We start from the raw sequence: 22229 nt of genomic DNA on the forward strand, positions 1-22229 counted from the left end.
TCCCACCTGTTGCATGCCGTTCTCCGCGGTTCAACAGCTGTTTATTAAAAGTGAGGTTGATGTAAAAAATGTAAATCGATAAGAATTAAATTTGGCTGGCGCAATTTAATTTTAAAAAGTGTGATGAATATTTTCATACTGAGTAAGTTTTTTGTAAATTCGTATACTAAAAGATTTTAAGCGTTTTTTCACTGCACAATTTACTGAGGTCCAATATTAATAATGTTTAACATGTTTTCGACACAACCAACTTATTCAAATTTTTAATTGTACTAAAATAACATATTAATATCTATGTACGTAATCAGCTATTTTTCCAATGAAGTAATATCGTCATATTTTAATTATATGTATGCATTTAGAACAATAAATATTTAACAAATTACTCAGTTCTAACTGAACTGTAAACATATTTAAACAAGTGTACAAGAACATTATTTGCGCTTATTCAATTTGGGAGTGTTCAAAAATAAACAATTTCAATTGAAACCGAGGTAAAAACTCAGCGTTGACTTAAATTAAAGAAACAGGCTAGTGAGCATCGCCATTTTCGCGCTATCGTATTTCAAAAGTCGCACAAATGAACACATTCGTTCAGCTTGAGCAGACGTTAAATTTCAATCGAGTGCGACATAAATTATCTTATTTGTTATTTAGTGTTAGGACGTACGGGTAGAGCAAACTCACTTATTTGTCTAGTGATTACAGAGAAGTGCTCAGAAACTGTTTTTTTTTTTTTTTTAATTCAAAGTTTTAAACTAAAAAAATTTGATTATGCGTGAAAAGCTCAACAGAATACTAACTATTTTTTTTTTACAAATTTTAGCGAAGTTAAAATTTTCAGAAATCCATAATAGCTACTAAGTTTCAATTCAAATTTAAACCGACATTTTTGATAATAATATTACTAAGTGCCAATTAAAATTTAAACCAAAGTTTTTATTTCGTTGAGTTTAACTTTTTTTTGCTTGCATCGAAAGTTATAAAATGATAAGTGAGCTGTAACACATAAATTCAGTGAATACAATCAGTGGCACTGCATTCCTTCCCGGTAGACTAATTGTTGGCAATGTTTAGTGTCAATTAATGTCCACCTCGCGCGCATAGTAAATATTTAAATCATTGAAATTGCGTCATTTTTTATTTTGAAACTCAAACAATAACAGCGCACAAGTACATACTGGCAGTTAAATTAAGTATGTAGAACAATTTGTTAAATTGACTTGTTAACAACCAAAATTTATTCGTTTGTTTTGTTAAATATCAATACTCGTATTTGTGTATCTGATTATACCGCAAGTGGTCATTAAAAGTGAAAACTGGTTTGTCCGCATATTTTTGTACATGTGCCTAGCTGCCGTCAAATAACTTACGCCAAAACAACAGCTGATGTGCAATAATATTTGATTTGTTTATTTAACAGTTTGTTGTGATAAAGAAATAAAAAATATTTTTTTCTAAAAATGCAAATTTTTTAAGAAGTGCTTTCATAAAAGTGTAAAAAATTAGTGCTTGACAATAAAAAAATATTAATATGGGCAATAAATTATCGAGTTGTGCCTTTTGTGAACATTTTCAACATGGCAGCTGGAGTCCCGCGCAACGCATCAAAGAACCGGCGGCGTCAGTGCGTATGATGAACGTGAATGTCAATGCAGGTGTCATCTCAAAATTGACATACGAAAAAACCGGTAAGTGGAATTTCACTTTATAGTAATATTGCTTATATTTAAAATATTGTTTATTTAGTTTATTTATAAAATTAGTCTGATTCGGCGAAGGTCGATATTTATTGAAACAAAACAATATAATAGTAAGTGGAAAAGGAAGTGAATTTAAAAAAGAGGGGATGTAATTTACGGGCGACCTTGGCTTGTGAAGTGAAAGGGAGGGGAGCTGGTTGAGTTTTGTTTGGGTAAAAGTAGTTTATCTCAATTTTGGGAAAAATTATAACTTTTGTGTTAGCATTTTTTTCACATACATAACCTCAAAATGTGAAAAATTCAAATAATCATGTTTTGGTTCTTTTATTTTTACCTTTTACAAAAAAAATATTTTTTACGAAATTTCGGGGTAAACTAACCTTTAATACCAAACACACTAACTTTTTTGATTTAAAATATTTATCTTCTTATCTAATTTTAACTTAATATCGGAAAAGGATCCTAATTTTCAATCGAAAATTCTCAGGTCAAAATATAAGTTTTTTTGTTTTTAACGTCGCTTAGCGTTTTTTTCTAGATATCACTCTTTTTGGATGATTTAAAAAACATATACTTTACTTTCAGATTAATATACAAAAAGGTTATATGATTGGTTTTGAAAATCCTTTTCTACATAAATACATGTAATTCTATTTTAAACATATTTTGCCGCTACTACTTGATTATTTTTATGGTAGACGCCTCCGTTTGGGCTAGCTACGTAAAATTTGAAACCAGAAAGATATTTTTTTTGTTTCCTTTGCTTTCAATTAATAAAAATATGGTTTGCCTTGCCCAGATTTCATTTTTTGTTGTTAGTATGATCAGACGCTTTTATGTCTCTTTCCTTAGAGATCAGTTGTTGCTAACTTACAATTATAAAATTACATACATGTGTAAATATGTCAAAAAGCAAACTGAACGTTACAAGCACCCCATAAACTATTGCCATATAAATCAGATCAACTTATACTCCCCCACAAAAACACATGATTTCATATGAAAATTACAATTCTGCATAATATAATTATGAATTACTGACGCCGACGGTCGTAAATGAGTTTAAGCAAATTTCTGCCTTCAGATCGAAATTTATGGTTCCAGGTTTTGTTTTTTGCACCCCCGGGGCACTGCATTTGAAATGCAACATGAAAGGTGACAATTGCTTGACACGTTTGATTGAAACCTTTCACGGTTATTTGCACTCCATTATTATTATTATTATAAATGCCTATAAAAATTTCATTGCTTCAGGCTATAAATTTAAATTCAACACACGCCGCTCACCGCTAATATGTATCAATGGCTGCTTGTATGTATACATGTACTTTTTTGTTTTTATTTCTATAGTTTAACTATTGACTCAGCTTAAAAGTTTTGGCACGTCAAATTTGTCATTGCTGTCAGTAAAGCAAAATTTATGCGGATACAAGAGATTTACTCATATGAGTAGTTACATATGTGCATTTGATACTTGTGCGCTGTGGAATATCCCGCGGCGAATCGTGTGCACCTATGAAATGTATTTCATATGTTACTAATTGTTTACTCATCAGCAATTCGTTGAAGAAGGCAAATCAAAGAAAACATATTTAATTATAAAATAATTCCAACAGCTGTGGCTGGAATGGCGGCGGCCTTAATAAGGGAGGTGTCAGAAAATTGAAATCTACATTTTTAGAATAGCCAAGTGTAGCACAGGCAACTTTTAATTTAAAATCATACACACGAAGTACTTAACCATATAATATAAAATCCTATACATGAAGATCTTAACCACTATGCGTGTAAAAAGTTATGAAATAATTTGTAAACATTAGCGGGTCACCCAAAAATTGCAAAAAACAAAAAACAAGCGAAAAAATGATTTATACATACATTTTCAAATATGCCACTTGCCATATTATTATTAAAATTAAATTACAATATATTAAAAATGTATGAGCACGAAAATGCATATTGTATAATTTTAATATTTTGTTTACTTTCAAGAATTTTTCACGCGCGCCGTTTGGTTACTACAAGGTAAATTCTTTTTGTTGCATTTGAAATAAGCAATTCCCGCGTTTACTAAAAGTCATACAACTATTTCTGTATAATGTATGCATACACATATGCATGTATGTATGTATATTTACATGGTGCATTGCAAAATGCAACGATTTGTTTCGGTGCGGAAATATGCATATCTTATGGTCATACATATAAAAATAAATAAATTTTCATAATTCTCAAAATTTTGTTTAATCACAAAATCCAAAGAGTTTATAACACATTTTTAACAAAAGGATTAAAGTTTTTAAATTGACGTAATAAAAAAAAAAATTGTAGCAACAATTATGATATAACTGATTGAAGGGATTATATCCACTTGCTAGTTAGAAAAAAAAACAATTTTTATTTGAATTTTTTTTACATAGTACATATTGCAAAATCTTGTATTCTCTCCGATCTCTAGGAGAACTTCCGGCAAAATGTGCTTTTCTGCTTAAAATTATCTCAAATCACAAACCAAAAGTCTGCTAATATTATAGAAGAATACCAGTAATGATGGAAGGACTAGTAAAAATATTGAATGCCGACTTCCTAAAACAAAAATATAGATTTTTGTGAAAAAACTTACAATTCAGAGTTGCTTAAAAATCGAAATTATTATCAAAACCCTTATTCCTTCGAACATTACCTGACAAATAAAGGGTTTGTACGCACTGACTGGATTCGGTACAGGGCGTTCCTAGCTAACGAACGATCGGCTGGTCAATTGTCTCCTAGCACCTGGAGAGTCAGGACAAACATTTTCGCGCGACGTATTTCTGCGAGTGGTGAAAGCCGAAAATATAGCGAGAGCAGAGGTACGGGATTAAATTCTGTGTGAAACTCAGTAAATCTGCGAAAGAGACGTTTGATATGATCAAGCCGGCTTACCCAGATGGCTTTAGCAAGAAATGGTGTGTTTCGGTGACACCAGGTTTTCTTGAAGTGCCGAGAAGAGGTCGCTGATGAAGACTATGCTGAGAGATCTACGACTTCGACTCATTGTCTTTTTTTACATCAAAGGCATCGTCCACCATGAATTTGTTTCTCCTGGACAAACCGTCAACGCCAAGTTTTACGGAGAAGTCCTCAAGAGACTCAAATGAAGGGTCAATCGTGACCGACAAGACATCACAGCCAATTGGAAGTTGCACCACGACAACGCCCTGGCTCATGCCGCCTTTCTTTTGAACAGCTACCTAACCAACACTTTCGCAGCCGCCCTACAACCTAGATGTGGCCCTCCCGGACTTTCTTTTTTGCTTCACTGTCTGAAAAGGCCGATGAAAGGCAAGCATTTTGAGACGACAGAGGGGATCGAAGCAGCATGCACCTCGGCTAGCAAGACTATTCCGGAGAATGCCTTCCGTGAGGCATTCAATGCCTGGAAATCGCGCTGGCAGCGCTGCATCAACGCAGAAGGAGTATATTTTGAAAGTTTTTAAAGAATTGTAAAGATTGGTTCAAAATTTTTTTTTAATCGACTCAATCCTAATACTTTCCGGACAAACCTTGTATTATACTTTGTAGCAACGTATTGCAAGTGAATTCGTTTATTAGCTAACTATTTGATTTTTTTGAGGAGTACATGATGATAATGACCTATGCTGATAATGTATACTTTTACTATTCAAATGGCTTCGTTTTAAGAATAAATATAAGGCCAACAAAGATAATATTATCAGTTGCCAAAATTTTAGTTGTATAGTGAAAATCATATGAAAATGAGCACATTTTTATATGCTGTTTCTAATAAGAAAATAATACCAAATACTTAAATTTGGTTTTTCCATTAACTAAAAAAAATGTTATTTTTTATTTCAAGTGACAGACATCCCATTAATATTATATTACGTAAGGCTCTATGGCTAAATCAAAAAAAAGAAGAAACAAATGAAATTAATCATTCTTCGCTCTTAGTTTTTTTACACCAACGCCACCCACTTCTATTCCTACAATAACACGAAAATGTTGTACAAAGTACACAGACAAAACCGCAAAATAATTACGCATACGAGTACGAACGAATGAATGAATTCTGTTTCGGAAATCACTTTTACTCTCATTCAATGCACTTAACCCAAATCCAAAAAGCAAAGATCATAAAGCCGTTGAGACACTTTTCAAGCATAATTCCCATTACTAAGAGCAGTTGATGATGTCATAACGGGCATTACGGGTTCTTAAGAGTAATCTTTAAGCATATCATTTCATATACATACATACAGACAACTGTATTGATAACTCTTTACTATCTTCTAAATATATATATATGTGTGTGTGTGAGTTGCCGTGAAACACGTTTGTTCTGCGTCCAAGCAAATATTTAGTACCAACAAGGTTCTGCCTGTTAAAAACCGTATGAACATATAAATTTTTAAAGACATTTCATAACACTATATGTATGTATGTATGTGTGGGTACAGCATAATTCTTGATTCATGTGGGAGCGTCTGCTTCAATCTGTGCTGCACGCTGAACGCAAAAACGTTGATGACGCTGTTGCTGCTTTGATGATCAATGAGTACTTAGTAGCGTTAGCGCCATGACGCTGAACGAGTACGTTTCGCACAAAATTGTTGTTTAGTTTATCAATGCTTGCCAACGGGCTAACAAGTCGACTTTGAAGCTCGAGACGATCGTCAAATATTTGTATTTAAGTGATATATACAAGCGGAATTTCGCGTTCCGATAGCATTTAATTGCAAGCAATAAATAACACGAATGCTTAAAATTCTTAAACTGTGATTGTGAAAAAGTGTCGAATTTAAAATTGAAAAATATAAACAAATAGTGATACATTTATTCTCTAAATAGTCAAAAATGAGCAATTGGTATGCGAATATTGTGCCGGGCTGGGTAAATCGCTGGATAAGTCCACCGCGTCCAGTAAATCCCTATCGCGCCATACGTCCGGCAAATGAAAGTAATTAAAACATTTTTTTCATTTTTAAGAAAATTCGTATAAATACATATAACTCTGTGTACTTGATTTTATTTCGTGCACTTTCTTTGATCGTCCACCAATAATTTTTCAATGCTACATAGTACTAAATAGCTGATGACTTCATACCATCACTTGGTTGCTTTCATTGATTTACCAGATTTACTTGTTTTTTTTTTTTTAAGTTTTTGTTGTCATTTTTTTGTCATACCTCGTGTGTCTTTTCTATGTTTTTTTTTAATTTTTGGGTATATGTTCTCTATTTTTTAGTAAACAGCTAATGCTTCCGCACTATCTACTCAATGCTCTCAAGTGGTGTGCGTGTGTTTTTTTAAATAAACTCTCTTTACCTCTTTTAAGCTAATTAAATGTGTGGTAGTGTTTGTTTTGAAACGCCATAAGTAAGGCTTTCATGTGGTAATCATTTATATGTATGTGGATTTGTTTAACAACAATATTTTCAATTCCTGCTGATCAAAAAATTTAATTTCTGAAATTTATTTTGTTAAGTTGAAACTAACCTCAAGCTCAAAATTCGCTATTCAAATCCTTTCTTCAAGCGTTTGCAATCAATTTATTTCCCGCACATTTTATTTATTCATATTGAGCAGCAGTGCCATTAAGCTATACGTATTATTCATTGTCTACAAAATAGAAAAACTTTTTTTTGAATTTCATTAATTTAATCTTGTATTACCTTCACAAAAACCGGCAGTCCAATTTCGAAAAAGTTCCCTGCTCGCACTTTGACCGGCACCTGCAACATTTCCATATAAATTATCAAATATTTGCGCATTTTTGGTGAACACTGTATCCAATCGGCATTATAAATGGCATTGTTCAGCGCACCAGAACGCAATATGATTTCGTTACCACAATAGCAGGGTACGAAAATTTGTAAGATCATAACAATCACAGCCAAAATCAATGTACAAAATTGTGAGGGGTTCTCGGAAATGCTGACCTGTTGTAGGGAATCAAATCATAAAATGTTTATCAATTTATAATCTAAGAACAGATCTTAAGATATTTGCGAAAATGAGATCTGAACAAATTTGACCCGGATTGACAAAAAAAACATTTTCACGTAGTATTTTAATACAATAATGTACATAGTATTACCACCTTTAGAACAGGCTATTTTTGAGCCAAAAGAAGCAAGCCAAAGTTTAAACCCATTTACCATACACTTGATTTTTTTTCGGTTTGGTAACTGGTCACAAGAAAGGCCGTGTGAGCGGAGGCGTTGTCGTGGTGCAACTTCTAATCTGCTGCGATGTCTTGTCGGACCCGATTGACCCTTCGTTTGAGTCTCTTGAGGACTTCCACGTAAAACTTGGCGTCAACGGTTTGTACAGGAGGAACAAATTCATGGTGGACGATGCCCTTGATGTCAAAAAAGACAATGAGCATCGTTTTCACTTTGGTCCTTCTTCCCTTTTTTGGGCGAGGAGACGCCGGCGTGTGCCACTCGGAAAATTGCCTCTTTGTCTCGGGATCATACTCATAGATCCATAACTTATCCCCTGTGATTACGTTATTCAAAAATTGAGGGTCATTTTCATACATGTTCAAATTTTCTTGGCACACTTCCACTCGTCGCATATTCTGGACAGAATTTAATCACGTACCTCTGCTCCATCGAACGCTGCATTTTCGACTTGCACCACTCCCAGAAACACGTCGCGCGAAAATGTTTGTCCTGATTCTCCAGGTGCTCGGAGAAAACAGACCAGCCGCGTGTTCGTTAGCTAGGAACGCCCTCTACCGAATACAGTTGATGCGCGCACGCTCCGAAGCAAAGTCACGGCGGAAGAAAATCGGTCCTATTACTTTCCGGACAAACCTGTACAAATTCCTCGGTATTTAAATTGTTATCGATCTGAAACTTTGCACACGTTGTTTATCCCGGAGAACATGCCCTTGATCGGTTACATTTTCAGATATTGCTTCAGTGCAACCGAAGTTTGTGTTTTTTTTCTTGTTTTAAATTAAATTTTATATGATAATTTACCTGCTGCAATCGGTATGCACTGAAACAGAGCACAAATGAGGAGCACATTATTTGTATAAGGAATGGAAATGAAACAAATGTCTCGCAGTCCTCTGAGAGTCTTGAAAACGAAAGAAATTACTTAGAAATTGTAATTAACTGTCGATTTCATAGTAATTTATATATCATCATTCTTACTTCTTCGTAGTTCTATGTAATTTGTCCAAGCTGATAAATTCCTCCAATAATCGCACCTCACTGAATCCGCTTAAGCGACCTGACTGTCCCTTCCACTTTCCCATTTCCTGCAAGCGTCCTTCAATCATTTGATAACACAACGACAAATGCAAAAGCATATAGCATTGGATCATATCGAGTCCACAATTGGAGAAGCATGTGACCGGCATGGCCACCAACTCATAAAAGTATGCATACCAATAGCCGCGCTCATTACGCCACTCGAATGGCGGCGCATAAGGAAATGGTAATTCATATTCCGCCGAGAAAAGCACGCCAACAAATGCGATCGTCACCAGCGTAACGCTCATTGCGAAATACATAAAAGCAATGAAACGATAATATTTATGTACCGAGGACCAAAGTGTACATTCCTCCTCTGAACGCAGTCTGTACATCTCATCATTGGCCAGTACGTGGAAGAAGTGCACAAATATTTTCGAATTTATCCAAACATTAGTGACTTTGGCCAACAATGCAAGCTCCGTTAGCGACATGTACATAATGTAGGAGAACTTTTCCAAGTCGGAGGCCTGCACTACGTCCACCCACATCATCACAGTGTACGGAAAGGTCAATGAGAAGTGTAAAATGTAGGAATATGCGGCGTAGTACGTTTGCCATGGAGCATCGGAACGCCAGAGGCCCATGTATTGTAAAACTTTAATGACGCGTCGTGCGCCGTTTATGTTGTCAAACTCCATTTTGTTTTCCTCTATCGGGGTTGGCTGCCTTTGTCTTTTTACTTTTTACTTTTGATTTTGTTTTTGTTTTTGCCTCGGTTATAAGTACTTGTTATTTTATTTTGGGGCAGTTCTTCCGGTATTGCGAGAGTAACTCTCTAACAACCGACTCTGCTGATTGGTTCTTACTTTGTGTGTGTGAAACATCCTTCGCGTGTCCTTTATATTTGATTTGTGGCGAGCCTATCGCACTAAGCACACTTTTAAGATAGTGAGAAGTGGATTTTCTTTGGCCGAAATTAATATTTTATCTAAATTAATGAAACTTACGTGCATTGTAAAATAGTGCAAAGCATTTTTTGGTATGGGTACATATACATAATTATTTAAACAGTCTACTTAAAAAACTTGGCTAAAAAGTTTTTCCTTTAATTGACTCCAAAAGACTAATGAAACGCCCTTTTAATCAAATATGTAATTTATAATTGTTAGGTGCCTTGCACAATGCGCAATCAAGTAATCGATTGCAGGTTGCCTCATCTCACAAAGCGAAGAATTTTTATACTCAATCAACATGTTGCTACTGAGTATACTAGTTTTGTACACCTAACAGTTGTTTGTGTCACTTAAAACTAATCGTTGAATAGAATCGATAATTTATTTAGAGTTCCATATTTCTAATTGAATGATTTTCAAACCTCCAGTTGACTTTATACCGCATATATCGGCAAATGTGAAAGTTGTTTTCAAACAAATTACCCGAACTTCGCCCATCCTCACTTGTTAATATTAAAATATTATTTAGAAATCGTTGAGAAAGCTCTTTAACAGTGTTTAGTGGATAGAATCCTTTCATGTAATTATGTTTGAAAGATTTTGAATAGCAAATTGAAAAAATTTGTAAGGCAGGCTTAATGAAAATAAAAGTTAGCCTCGAGCTCTCGGGTAACTCTTAACTTTGACAATTTATGAAGAAAAATCCAGCTTTACCCTTTCAGACCTTTAATAAGGCATGTATTTGGGGTAAAAAAAAAATTATATTGACATTTTCAATGCAAAATGGCCGCTACTAAGCTATTCTACAAAATCATCTCTTTGAAGAGGGTCACTCCGTGTGACGGTGGTTCTAGGAACTCTCGCTAGCTGAAACCGAATTAAAAACGATAATGTATTCTGTGAGTGTTGAGAGTTTTTAACTTGATATACATTTTTCATAAAATGTTCAACTTTTGTCGAAACATTTTTCTGCACATTTCTTTTGCATAAAGTTGCAATAAAAAAATTGTAATGTTACTATGAAGCAGCATTTCAAATATTCTATCAATTAAATAGGGTTTATAGAATCCTTCAAAATATCAAATTATCATAATGGATATTAAAACAAAATCTTTGTTTGGCGTAACCCTTTGAATATTAACATTAACATTAAATTATTTTTAAAACCCTTACAAGATCGTTGTAGAGATCATATGTTCCATTTCCGTAACTCAAATATGTGCGATTGATTTGATTTTTCTGGATGCAAAAGCCAAATATTTGGTTCTTGGAAAATTCAATATCTTTTGGCATCAAAAAAGACTTTGAAGGTCTTAAACAGAAATATTTAAACTCGTATGCTTGTCCCACAGTGCGTATGAGCGATTTTCGCTTGTCTACAATTAACAAGAAAACAATAAAGTAATTTATATTTTCAGCAACTAAAAGTTGGTTTTCTTAATAGATTCAAATAACTATCGTGTTCATTGCTGGACATGTCAAGGCACTTTATGGTATAGACACCAAATTTATTAATTGAACCGATGCAGCAATGAACTTTAATTGAAACTGACAACATTTTCACCTTCTTTCATTGATATACATAGTTGTTTGGCCTCCAAAAAATTTACATACGTACAGGGTTTTCCAATAAGAATGATATGATTTTTTTTTTCCAAAAAAAAACGCACACTAATTGTTAAAGAAACTCAAATGTTTTTATTTAGTGTGAAGTACAATTGATATAAATAATTAAGTTATGAATATAATATCATTCAAATGGCCGAAAAACCACACCAAACTCTAAATTCGGCAATTCGAATGCAATGGTTATTCATGAATAATTTGTGGATATTCTTCGCAGCAGAATCGGCAGTTTTGTTTATTTACCGCTTCATTCTGTTGAAAGTGAGCCTCATCGGAGATGCAAGCCCAAATTCTTTCTCAAAATCCGCCAGGATGGGAATTGAGACAATCTGAATTCTTGAGAACGGCTCGGAATCCACAAATTTTGGTCTTCAGCAACACTTTCTCTATTGGAAAACCGGGTACATATGTTTATGAAATTATAAACATATGACAAATAAACCTAATTTTTGGTTAACAAGCAATATAGATGCAGTTATCAAGAGACAGAGTAGTCGGTGGTGCCGAATAAATTTTATTCTACTTATTTAAAAAAAATATGAACCACAAATTTACCAAACTTTTGTAATTAAAAATGTTTCATAATTGCTTTTTTGAAAAACTATTCTAGAATACAGTTGTATTTGAATCTTTTTGCCGTGTTTTAGAAACTAGTTTTCAAAGCTTTATTACTTAATCACAATTGTGCACATGCATTTAAGCCGATGCCCATTATATAATACATATGTATACATATATGTATGTATGTATGTGAGTTTGTGTACAACAAATTTGCATGCGTTTCTGGGCAGGGGCGCCTACGTTTGCCACACTTTAAGTAATTGATTTATGAGATCATCATTTTGGCACAAAATAAACTAAATGAGTGTTTACTTACATGCATTACACATAGACACATAAATATACTATATACATACATATGCATATATATGTATGCATAAAAATTTAGAATATTCACAGCTGTTTTGTATACTTTTCAATTCCCATAAATATGTATAATTACGAATATACAATAATATTTATTTTATTGTTGTTTTAGTAAATACAGATTATTATTGTACATATGTATGTACATATACAGCAAATATTTAACACTTATTTTGGATATAAAATACAGTAGAACATGCAAAAAAAGAGAGAATACTTTTTATCCAAAAATATACATATCCCAACATCAGGTCTTGAATATAATTAACAATTATTGTTTGAAATAATGAGACTCAAAACAAAACAAATATTTGCAAATCATGGAATTAATAAAAACTTGAATTACAAGCAATACGTTCTTTGCTTAATAATCTGATGAGTAGCGGATTAATTTACATATTATTCAAGTTAACTGTTAGAAAGGCCGAATTGAATATTTTTTTCGACCAAAGTCATGAAAATTGATTCTAAGCTGTTTTCGACTCACGTGGCAAGTTAATATACCAGGACACGACTCTACTAGGGTGAGCGTCCAGCGTAATTTTAATAAAATTTTGTTAAAGTAGACATGGCTTCGGCGTCTGATAAGTTTTATATACGTAACTCATTAACTAATAAAGCTTACACAGCAAAAATAAAAAAATAGCAATGAATTTTATGATCTTTTCCTTCATATTAGCAATTATTTTATAACTCAGCAGAGTTGGAAAATGGGCAAAAGAAACCCCGCCGAGTTTCCATACCATTACGCTCTTTTAATTCGATCAGTTTTCTTTAATTTTCAATTGATACAAAAAATTATCAAAAAGCTTTACCAAAAACTTTCGAAATCGCTCCACACTTTCTTCTAGCTTAACAGGTCAGTTGAAAAGTCTCCGGCCTGACGTAGAAAAACTAATTTTTTTGGCAAAATGCCTTTTTTTTATTCAACATTGTCCTCTGCAACGGTGATACACTGATTATAGCGACCTTCCAACTTTTCGATACATTTTTGTAGTGCGATTTGTCCTTTGCTTCAAAAAAAGGACTCAGTTTCGGCGGTCACCTTTTGATTCGACGGAAAACTCTTCCCAGCTTCCCTGGGGGCCAGATCTAGAGAATACGGTGGATGCGGAACCAATTCGAAGCCCAATTCATGCATTTTTTTTATCGTTTTCATAGACTTGTCACATCGTGCATTGGCTTAGTGAAACAGCAAAATATATACGCCATAACCTTATCAGCCGATTGTTACGTTTTCCACGCTTTGTAACGGGTTCATCGTGCCCGGTCCACTCGGATGACTGTCGATTGGACATTGGAGTGAAATTATGGAGCCATGTTTCTTCCATTGACAAATACCGATAGGGTTTATTACGCTTGAACATCTCCAAAACTACTCAGAATCAATGAACTCGTCGTTGTTTTGGTCGCGTGGCACCCTCTTTGCACAGAGCTTTCTCACGCTCACGTATTCGTGAATGATATGATATACACATTCAGTTCATATCTTTAGAATGCCTTCTATCTAAAACAACTTCACTTTACGGTCATCCCAAATACAAAATACTTTTTTGGTGTTTTCGTCGATAACTTCTTTTGGGCTTCCTCCAAAACTCTAAACATAGCATACCAATTCTTGTTGGTTGATTTTCCTGAGGCAGTGTTCGGAAACCACCAAATTTGTATTCGTATTTTCTCTTCAAAAAGCAATATTTTATAAATCCTTTTTATCACTTTTTTCACAAAAGCAAAAATCGCATCACTCAAAATGATATACTTCACAAAATAATAACCCGGCAGCTGTCAAATTTCTATACTCGCCTTTTGAAAGTTAGGGTTTACTAAAAATTATATGGATTTAATTCTAGTAGCCATCCATGTGTCAAGTCGCGGACTTTCCATTCTGTATTGAGATTTCCATAGCTGATTTTTGACCCCAGCCACTTGTTTGTTTTTGTAGATTTAAATAGTTTTATTTGTGAGTACTTAAATAACTTTAACTCAATATTTTATTGTCTTTATTTGCTGGATCAGACTAAAAATGTAATATATAGCTTACGTAAATCTATTTTCAACTTAATTCCATAATCGTATCTCATGCAAACTATATTTTTGCAGACGCCGCTGAAGCTGATGCCATACTCACCGTTCAGAGTGTCGATCTCTGTCTGGCGGAAAACAATGACGAACACAAAACAGATCACTTTTTCGCCGCCAAAGAGGCGTTAATTGTGCGACGCGGTGATCCATTTCGATTGCGCATACATTTTAATCGCTCATACAATCCCACGCGTGATGCAATCAGTTTTATATTTACCGTAGCTGATGAAAATAAACCAAGTCCCGGACATGGTACATTGGTGGGTCTAGTGCCACGTGATGGCATAGACTACCTAGGCGATCCACTGGAATGGGCGGCTGGCATTGAGTCACATGAGGACAAAGCACTAACGGTGCTTATCAAACCGGCCGTCACATGCCCGGTCACCGAATGGAAATTAGATATTGATACGAAATTACTTAGTGATGGCTCAAAGACCTTTTCCATACCCGTGCCAATTTACATACTCTTCAATCCATGGTGTCCCGATGATCAAGTCTATTTGCCGGATCATGATCAACGCAAGGAATATATTATGCACGATACGACGCTCATTTGGCGTGGCTCCTACAATCGCATGCGACCTTCTGTGTGGAAGTTGGGACAATTCGAGCGACATGTATTGGAATGCTCAATAAAATTGATTGGTACAGTCGGACGCATACCAGCCGCTTATCGTGGTGATCCAGTGCGTGTGGCACGCGCGTTATCGGCCGCTGTCAATTCGGTGGATGACGATGGTGTCATACTTGGAAATTGGAGCGAGGATTTCTCCGGTGGTACTGCGCCGACTAAATGGGTTGGTTCCACCGAAATTTTGCAACAATTTTATAAAACACAAAAACCAGTGAAATTTGGACAGTGTTGGAATTTCTCCGGTGTACTAACAACCATTGCGCGTACGCTGGGTATACCATCACGCATAGTCACATGCTATTCGGCGGCACACGATACGCAGGGTTCGCTAACGGTGGACATATTCATCGATCAAAACAATAAGAAATTGGATGCGGAAACCACTGACTCCATATGGAATTATCACGTTTGGAATGAGGTATGGATGCAACGCCCAGACTTAGGTATTGGCCCCTATGGCGCGTATGGCGGTTGGCAGGCAGTAGATGCCACACCGCAAGAGCCCTCCGACAGTATGTATCGTGTTGGACCGGCATCGGTGGTGGCAGTTAAAAATGGCGAAATCTTGCGACCGTTCGACTGTGGCTTCGTTTATTCGGAAGTGAATGCCGACAAGGTGTATTGGCGTTATAACGGACCTTACCAGCCAATTAAGTTATTGCGCAAGGACACACTGGCGATTGGTCACTTGATCAGCACGAAAGCGGTACTCAAATGGGAACGCGAAGATATCACAGCCACATACAAATATGAAGAGAAGACTGACGAGGAACGCAATATAATGCTGAAGGCATTGAAGCAATCGGGTCACGCATTCAGCCGCTATTACTTAAATGATAGTTTCAACGACGTCGAATTCGATATGTCGCTAAAGGATGACATAAAAATCGGCGAGAGTTTTACAGTTATTGTTAAAATTACTAATAAGTCCAAAGATAACACGCACGTGGCGAGCGGTCAGCTAAACTGCGACGCAGTACTGTACACGGGCACCAATGCGGAAGAAGTGAAATCCATGCCATTCGAGCTCGAATTGAAGCCAGAAATGTCAGAATTTGTGCGCATGGAAGTGCAATTCGATGAATACTTTAAAAAATTGACATCACAAGTGAGTATAACGGGTCTTAAGTGTACAGTATTAATTAAAAATATTCTAAACAAATTTCAATACTGGTATGTACATATGTATGTGATTAATACTAGTTTTTGAACTCGAATCCCAGTTATATTTGTAAATACGCATATTTTTTACTTGCAGGCTGCTTTTAATATATCCTGTGCTGCTAAGGTAAAGGGCACAGATTACGAATACTACGCACAGGATGATTTCCGCGTACGTAAGCCGGATATTAAGTTCACATTCCAGGGCAAAATCGTTTCACAGCTGCCCGTCGATGTGATCGTACGCTTAACAAATCCTCTGCCTATACCTCTTAAGAAGGGTATGTTCTATATTGAAGGACCCGGTATTGAGAAAGCGCTGCGGTTCAAGGTACGAAAAAAGTATATAATTGCTATGGTCGAGAAGATAAAACTCCTCATTGTTGTGTATTCTTCGCTATCAACTACGAACGCGGTCCGATAAGTACTTAGTGTCACCGCTCAGTTGGGCCACTATCCCAAAAGAACTTTACTATCGCTACTGTCACATTTTTGACATAGTCGGCCGCGTAGTTTTGATTTGACCGTGTGGGGAAGGTGGCTTTATCGTCGGAATTCGGGTTTTTGGAATTAATCAATTATTGGTTTTGGAAGTAAAGTTGGGAAGTGAAATCAAAAAGAGATAACCCAAGGATATCGATCCGTCGAGAAAAAATGATGACAACCGTTTTCTGAGATTCTCAAGGTTTGATCTCTATCAGCTACCAGGAAAAGGGTAAAACGAATACGGAATTATTGGGCTAAAGCAATTCCTCCACCGTCGGCACTTCCAAATTGTTGGAATTAGAATATGAACCGATTTCGTCCCGTGCAGCCCCTTTTTGTTAAAAAAAAACCTATCGCTAAAATGAATATGTCCAGAAAACGTAAATTACAGGCGGATTAAAGAAGTTTGAAACATCGCTGGGTAGAGTTTATTTTTCCAAAATGTTTGTTTCTACTGTAGACTAAGTGCTTATCGGTCCGCCCCGAAAAAAATCTATATGTACATATATAAATTTGAAATCATATTCCTTTTTTCAATTTTAGATTGCAGAGATTCCCGTGGGTGGTACAGCTGCTTCCACTTTCAAATATGTTCCGCCATATGCAGGACGTGGCACATTGCTGGCTAAATTCAATTGTAAGGAACTAGACGATGTTGACGGTTACACGCACTACGAAATTGAGCCGAGGCCCGAGGATATTATCAACAACGGTACAAACCGATCGCATAATATTATACGACGCAGAACCGATGTCACAGCGTGAAAAGGAATAACATTTTAGTAGAAAAAAAATCTCAATAAGAAATTAATATATATATGTATGTACATATATACGTAATGCTTATGTACATAATTATATACGTAAGTATATAGAAGGCGATAAGAAGAAAGCGGCAATTTTTTACATTAGGGTTATCAATAAATTATTTGTAACTACATTTTAATGTGCTTTTAATCATCGGGGGAGTGAAGTGGTGCATAATATTCAAGTTTAACTTTTTTAATACAAAAATTACTGTGTTTGAAGCTAATTAGCTTCCATTATTTATTTATTGCATATATATTTTTTTGTATTAATTTATTGAGTTTTATATACTGCATGCATGACCTTAAAAAACTATATAAAAAATATATATTTTTTTTAATTTCTATTTTTTTTACCCCTTAACCTTCCATGCCAAGCGCAAAAGTTGGCTTATCAGCCGTTTTTACTGAATATATACCACGCGCATCTCCTAATACAGGGTCACCCATTAGCATTCGTTGACCAGTACAGTTCATAGCATTAGCATCCACTATGGAATTGCAGGCGGTAGCTAGGAAACCCTTTTTACTATTGATGGACTCTGCAAAATATTCACAGGAGCGACCGTGACTGCAGCCAGCTGAAACAACAAAAATATATATTTTTTAATATATATTTGCTTAACAAATAACCAATGCTATATAAATTAGAAGTAAAAATGGTGAGGGAACTTTTTGTACTGTTTTAAAAATTAACAATCCTTTTTTTACAAATTTCTTGAAAAAAAACTTACTTAAAATCTGCATCGGCTCCTTGCAGCCCGGTTGAAAAGCGCCACCGCCATTCGGATAAAAATCAACCGCACCGATTGGCTGCTTGAAACCCAAAATGCCCGCACAGGTGTGTATGACATCCACAAAGTCAGCATCGGTGGCATCCAGATGATTCTCTGGTCCAGTATTACCCTCAAAAGCGGGACGCGCAGGATCCAAACCTACTAAATATATATATATATACAAATATAGTTTGAAATTCGGCATAACTTGCCTGTAATGCGACCGACTCTGTGCCTAGTGTAAGACCCCGCATAGCCCATAATATGCGCACCCAAGCTATGTCCTATCAAATGGATATCCTTGGGTTCGGCACCTTTATCCTCCACTAGCAAATCAATTAATTTCGCAACAGCTTTGCCCACTTGCACGGTATAACGTGCAGGCTCAAGGTAATAAATATTATCCGCCTGATCGCTCCAATTTATGGCGAATACATTCACATTGCCGCGATCGGCGTACGCATTGCGTATAGCTTGTATGGAGTTACTGCGTGAACTAGATTTCCAGCCATGTACCAGAATCTTGGTATTCATGTCGGCTTTGAATCTGTCGGCTAGCTCCTCCCATGTCTCTCGTTTGTGTCGTTTTTGATTTTGCCGTGTACTAATTGGACTTTCACTCAGCGAAAATACAGTCGTCACGGGTTTATCGGGGTTTGTACTGATGTAACGTAATGCTTAATGCTTTTAAAAATATGTTTGTTAGTACTAATACCTGCCGTAATACTCAAGCTGTATAAAATCAGAAACTTCGCTGCGATCTTTTTCGGCTGGTGGTTCAACTAGGTATGCCACTTCCATTTCTCCGTCGCCATTGGGCATATACATCCAGGTTTTATTGTAGTCCTCATCCCTAAGCTCCACTTCAGCGAAGGCTTTAACTAAATAATGAATTTAAAATTTTTTAATACTAAAAACTTTTATACTCAGTATGGTGCCTACCAAAAATTATTAAGTAGATGAAGCTTATTAGAAATCGTGCCATATTTTTTAAACTAAAGAAAAGTAATTAGAACCACCTAAAGTGGCCTTTAACTGACTCGCATTAGGCGCATACGCCCCTTTATATATTTTTTGTAAAAAGGTAATTTCTGTTGCATTGTTTAAATTTACTTTTTTGAATTATTTTTGATACCAACCATCAATCAAATGTCAACCTAAGTTAGAAGTAATGCTAAGTACAAAGTTGGTTAAAACAAAAGGTGCATTAGGGAAATGCATTTATCGAACGACTCTGTGGGTGGCCAAATGACTGCTGAAGATAATGCACTCTATATATAGTATATAGAGTACACATGCCTCTTACGTATAAAAAAAAGTTTTAATTTTTTGAAATTCTATTTAAGTTTTTCACATAGATGAATCGGATTTTATGTCGCAATTCTCACATGCGATAACCTGAGAGTAGATCAAGCGGCAGGATAGACTCCTACTTATCCAACCCAGATTTCGTAGCAATAATTTTTTGTCAATTTAGGGATCCATGCATGAAACAATTTACGCATCACCGTTTTTCCTGTGGTTACTGAACAGAATCAAAGACCTTTTACTTCGAATTAATTATCCATTTATCCATCCATGCGTTTTGCTTTCTTTGAAGCATTCAAGGTTAGTAAAAAATGTTTCGCACTAGATGTTAGCATTCGAGGTAATGGGAACTCCGATTGATGGTTGAAGATATATATATATATTTGTAAATAGATAATTAAATAGAATTAGATGAAAGTCAACACTCAGCCGAACCCGCTCTTTAAGAGAGAGTAGCGTTTTTTTTTTAACCCTTTCGATATTTTTTTTGTCTCTTTTTATACCTGTCTTATGAACGTTTTACATCAGTGTTCAACATTTAAAACGTTTTCCCCACAACGCATGTTTTCAATGTCGGTACCCCTCATAACTTTAAAATTTCCCTTTAATTTTATAATAACAAATTAACCGAAAGTGAGAAAAATCTATATTTCGAAAAACATCCTAGCTTTATGTGACCAAAGCGTTTATCTAACGATATAATTTTGATTTCGGATGATCCAACATTGTTAAAATTTTTTCCGAGACGCTCCAGAGTATTTGCTACTACTTGTATTGCTGTATTTTTTAAACATAAAATGTAACCGAATATTCTTCAAATGTCATGCTATAATGTACCATTATTTTTTTTTTTAATACAAGTAGATGTTAACTGTTTCATAAAAAATTCTTTAAGTTTGGTAGTTCGAGCTGTAATCCATTTTTTCAGACCTATAGGAAGTGACAATTACTTTACAGCTGCAAGTTGAATTAAATTCTACAACACCGGTTCTTTATTGCCGAAACTAACTCCAATTGCATCCGCCCACGGGAAGTTCTTTCTGTGAAACGGTGTAAAAAAGAGGCGTTTCCTATAGTAAAATGGGGGATACGTTCCATGTCATATGAAAACCGTGTAAGATGAAATAAATTATTATAAATAATAATCTATATTTACTTCGAAAAACAGTGTAAAAAATGTTGAAAACTATAAATTTTCAGATATGCATACAAATTGTTTGTTCATATGGCATTTTATTGAGCATTAAACATAAAATCGATATAGGGGATTTCCCAGTTACTGCTATGTATATGTTCATTTCAGCAATAGTGGCAAATGTGGTAAAAACAAACATAATTCCAAGACAGTGATTTTGAAACCGTACTAGATTAAACATTTTTTACAAAAAAATTTTTTTTTCACGGTGTAGCTTCAAATTCGTGTAAAAAGAAACCGTGTAAAACAAAGAGTTGGTTGTTTAGAGGCAAATTTAGCAAGGAATTAGTCCCACTTTTTATTCGCTCACTAAAAAACTTTTTTCATTATGAAATTAAAAATTAAGCATATAGAGAAAACTGGAGGTAACAAAGAAAAAAAATATTTTCAAAAATATATTAATATATATATTTTCGAAGTATGTATTTTGGAATACACTGAAATTGGCAACCCATAATGAGCTTTCCGAACCATTCCAATGTTGTTTAACATATTACCAACCCTGCACATTTTTACTTCATAACAGCAACACTGGTTTAAAATATTTTTGTTGTGGCGTCATTCCCAATTCGTTTGGTAAATGTGGTTGCATTTTATTGTTTTTCTCAATTTTGTGCGTAACTCACAATTTCGTCACTGATAAAAATAAATTACCAAAACGATAATAATATAACATAAATATATAGAAATGGCAGGGACATCACAAAAATATAGAAATTTTGTTGCTGAACCCATGGGTGAAAAGTCAGTAACAGAATTGGCTGGAATTGGAGAAACGCTGGGAGGACGTCTTATTGAGGCGGGATTTGATAAGGTTCGTGCCTAGTGTTTGCTAAAAATCTTTAAGAATTAAAATAATATGCTCTTTAACATACGAAACTTTCAGGCTTATACCGTATTAGGTCAGTATTTGATATTGAAAAAGGATGAAGAATTGTTCAAAGATTGGATGAAGGAAGTATGTAATGCGAGCTCAAAGCAGGCATCGGATTGCTACAACTGTCTGAACGATTGGTGTGAAGAGTTCCTGTAAATATTCTATGATGGCTTTGTCACGCTATTTTAATTATTTATAATTATGTTTGCGTTAGGGTGAAACCACGCCTAGAAAGTTTAGTATTTAAACAATTTTTGTATGAATATAATTTTTATAAGTAACATCTAAATGTAATTTATAACAAAGAAGAAATATAACTAACGTAAGATGTATAGAAAGGTTTGTAAAACTAAAAGATTTTCTCAAATATTGCATTTCCACACTAATTAGTGCAATTGTTTTTTGCATCAAATAAATGTTTGTTCAACCGATATAATATATAAATAAAGAAAATCAAGGTACAATTATTCGCATTACA

The 22229-nt window shown here is 35.0% G+C and overlaps 4 protein-coding genes across 5 annotated transcripts; 2 read left to right on the forward strand and 2 right to left on the reverse strand.

Moving 5' to 3' along the window:
- Positions 1-1506: 1506 nt before the first annotated feature.
- LOC120769218 (annulin) lies at positions 1507-17697 on the forward strand. 2 transcript variants are annotated; one of them, XM_040096112.1, is made up of 4 exons: positions 1507-1691; positions 14524-16250; positions 16401-16634; positions 17333-17697. In XM_040096112.1, exons 1-4 carry the CDS (start codon positions 1535-1537, stop codon positions 17552-17554), a joined length of 2340 nt encoding a protein of 779 aa, XP_039952046.1. In that variant the 5' UTR covers positions 1507-1534; the 3' UTR covers positions 17555-17697. The 2 variants fall into 2 exon arrangements, with proteins under 2 accessions (XP_039952046.1, XP_039952047.1); XM_040096113.1 differs by lacking the exon at positions 1507-1691 and adding an exon at positions 6357-6663.
- Positions 7272-9615, reverse strand: LOC120769219 (odorant receptor 94a-like). Its single transcript, XM_040096115.1, has 4 exons — positions 8873-9615; positions 8696-8795; positions 7379-7645; positions 7272-7325 (listed from the first exon to the last, which is right to left on the reverse strand). Exons 1-4 carry the CDS (start codon positions 9613-9615, stop codon positions 7272-7274), a joined length of 1164 nt encoding a protein of 387 aa, XP_039952049.1.
- Positions 17698-17955: 258 nt separating the features above from the next.
- On the reverse strand, positions 17956-19374 carry LOC120768164 (pancreatic triacylglycerol lipase-like). The gene is made up of 5 exons (XM_040094728.1): positions 19314-19374; positions 19087-19252; positions 18584-19032; positions 18330-18530; positions 17956-18176 (listed from the first exon to the last, which is right to left on the reverse strand). Exons 1-5 carry the CDS (start codon positions 19354-19356, stop codon positions 17956-17958), a joined length of 1080 nt encoding a protein of 359 aa, XP_039950662.1. The 5' UTR covers positions 19357-19374.
- Positions 19375-21419: 2045 nt separating this feature from the next.
- On the forward strand, positions 21420-22218 carry LOC120768165 (barrier-to-autointegration factor). Its single transcript, XM_040094729.1, has 2 exons — positions 21420-21688; positions 21761-22218. Exons 1-2 carry the CDS (start codon positions 21563-21565, stop codon positions 21905-21907), a joined length of 273 nt encoding a protein of 90 aa, XP_039950663.1. The 5' UTR covers positions 21420-21562; the 3' UTR covers positions 21908-22218.
- Positions 22219-22229: the final 11 nt, after the last annotated feature.

This window comes from Bactrocera tryoni, chromosome 2 (assembly GCF_016617805.1).
Source record: "Bactrocera tryoni isolate S06 chromosome 2, CSIRO_BtryS06_freeze2, whole genome shotgun sequence".
NCBI classification, from domain to species: domain Eukaryota; kingdom Metazoa; phylum Arthropoda; class Insecta; order Diptera; family Tephritidae; genus Bactrocera; species Bactrocera tryoni.

Excerpts from the sequence above, each read along its gene's own strand:
- LOC120769218 (XM_040096112.1), top strand. The coding sequence starts at position 1,535 with ATGGGCAATAAATTATCGAGTTGTGCCTTTTGTGAACATTTTCAACAT. Across the intron at positions 1,692-14,523 it reads ATTGACATACGAAAAAACCG|ACGCCGCTGAAGCTGATGCC; the intron begins GTAAGTGGAATT and ends ATATTTTTGCAG. Across the intron at positions 16,251-16,400 it reads TTAAAAAATTGACATCACAA|GCTGCTTTTAATATATCCTG; the intron begins GTGAGTATAACG and ends TTTTACTTGCAG.
- LOC120769219 (XM_040096115.1), bottom strand. The coding sequence starts at position 9,615 with ATGGAGTTTGACAACATAAACGGCGCACGACGCGTCATTAAAGTTTTA. Across the intron at positions 7,646-8,695 it reads GTGCATACCGATTGCAGCAG|GTCAGCATTTCCGAGAACCC; the intron begins GTAAATTATCAT and ends TCCCTACAACAG. Across the intron at positions 7,326-7,378 it reads GACTGCCGGTTTTTGTGAAG|ACAATGAATAATACGTATAG; the intron begins GTAATACAAGAT and ends TCTATTTTGTAG.
- LOC120768164 (XM_040094728.1), bottom strand. The coding sequence starts at position 19,356 with ATGGCACGATTTCTAATAAGCTTCATCTACTTAATAATTTTTG. Across the intron at positions 19,253-19,313 it reads CATCTACTTAATAATTTTTG|TTAAAGCCTTCGCTGAAGTG; the intron begins GTAGGCACCATA and ends TTCATTATTTAG. Across the intron at positions 18,177-18,329 it reads GGAGCCGATGCAGATTTTAA|CTGGCTGCAGTCACGGTCGC; the intron begins GTAAGTTTTTTT and ends TTGTTGTTTCAG.
- LOC120768165 (XM_040094729.1), top strand. The coding sequence starts at position 21,563 with ATGGCAGGGACATCACAAAAATATAGAAATTTTGTTGCTGAACCCATG. Across the intron at positions 21,689-21,760 it reads TTGAGGCGGGATTTGATAAG|GCTTATACCGTATTAGGTCA; the intron begins GTTCGTGCCTAG and ends CGAAACTTTCAG.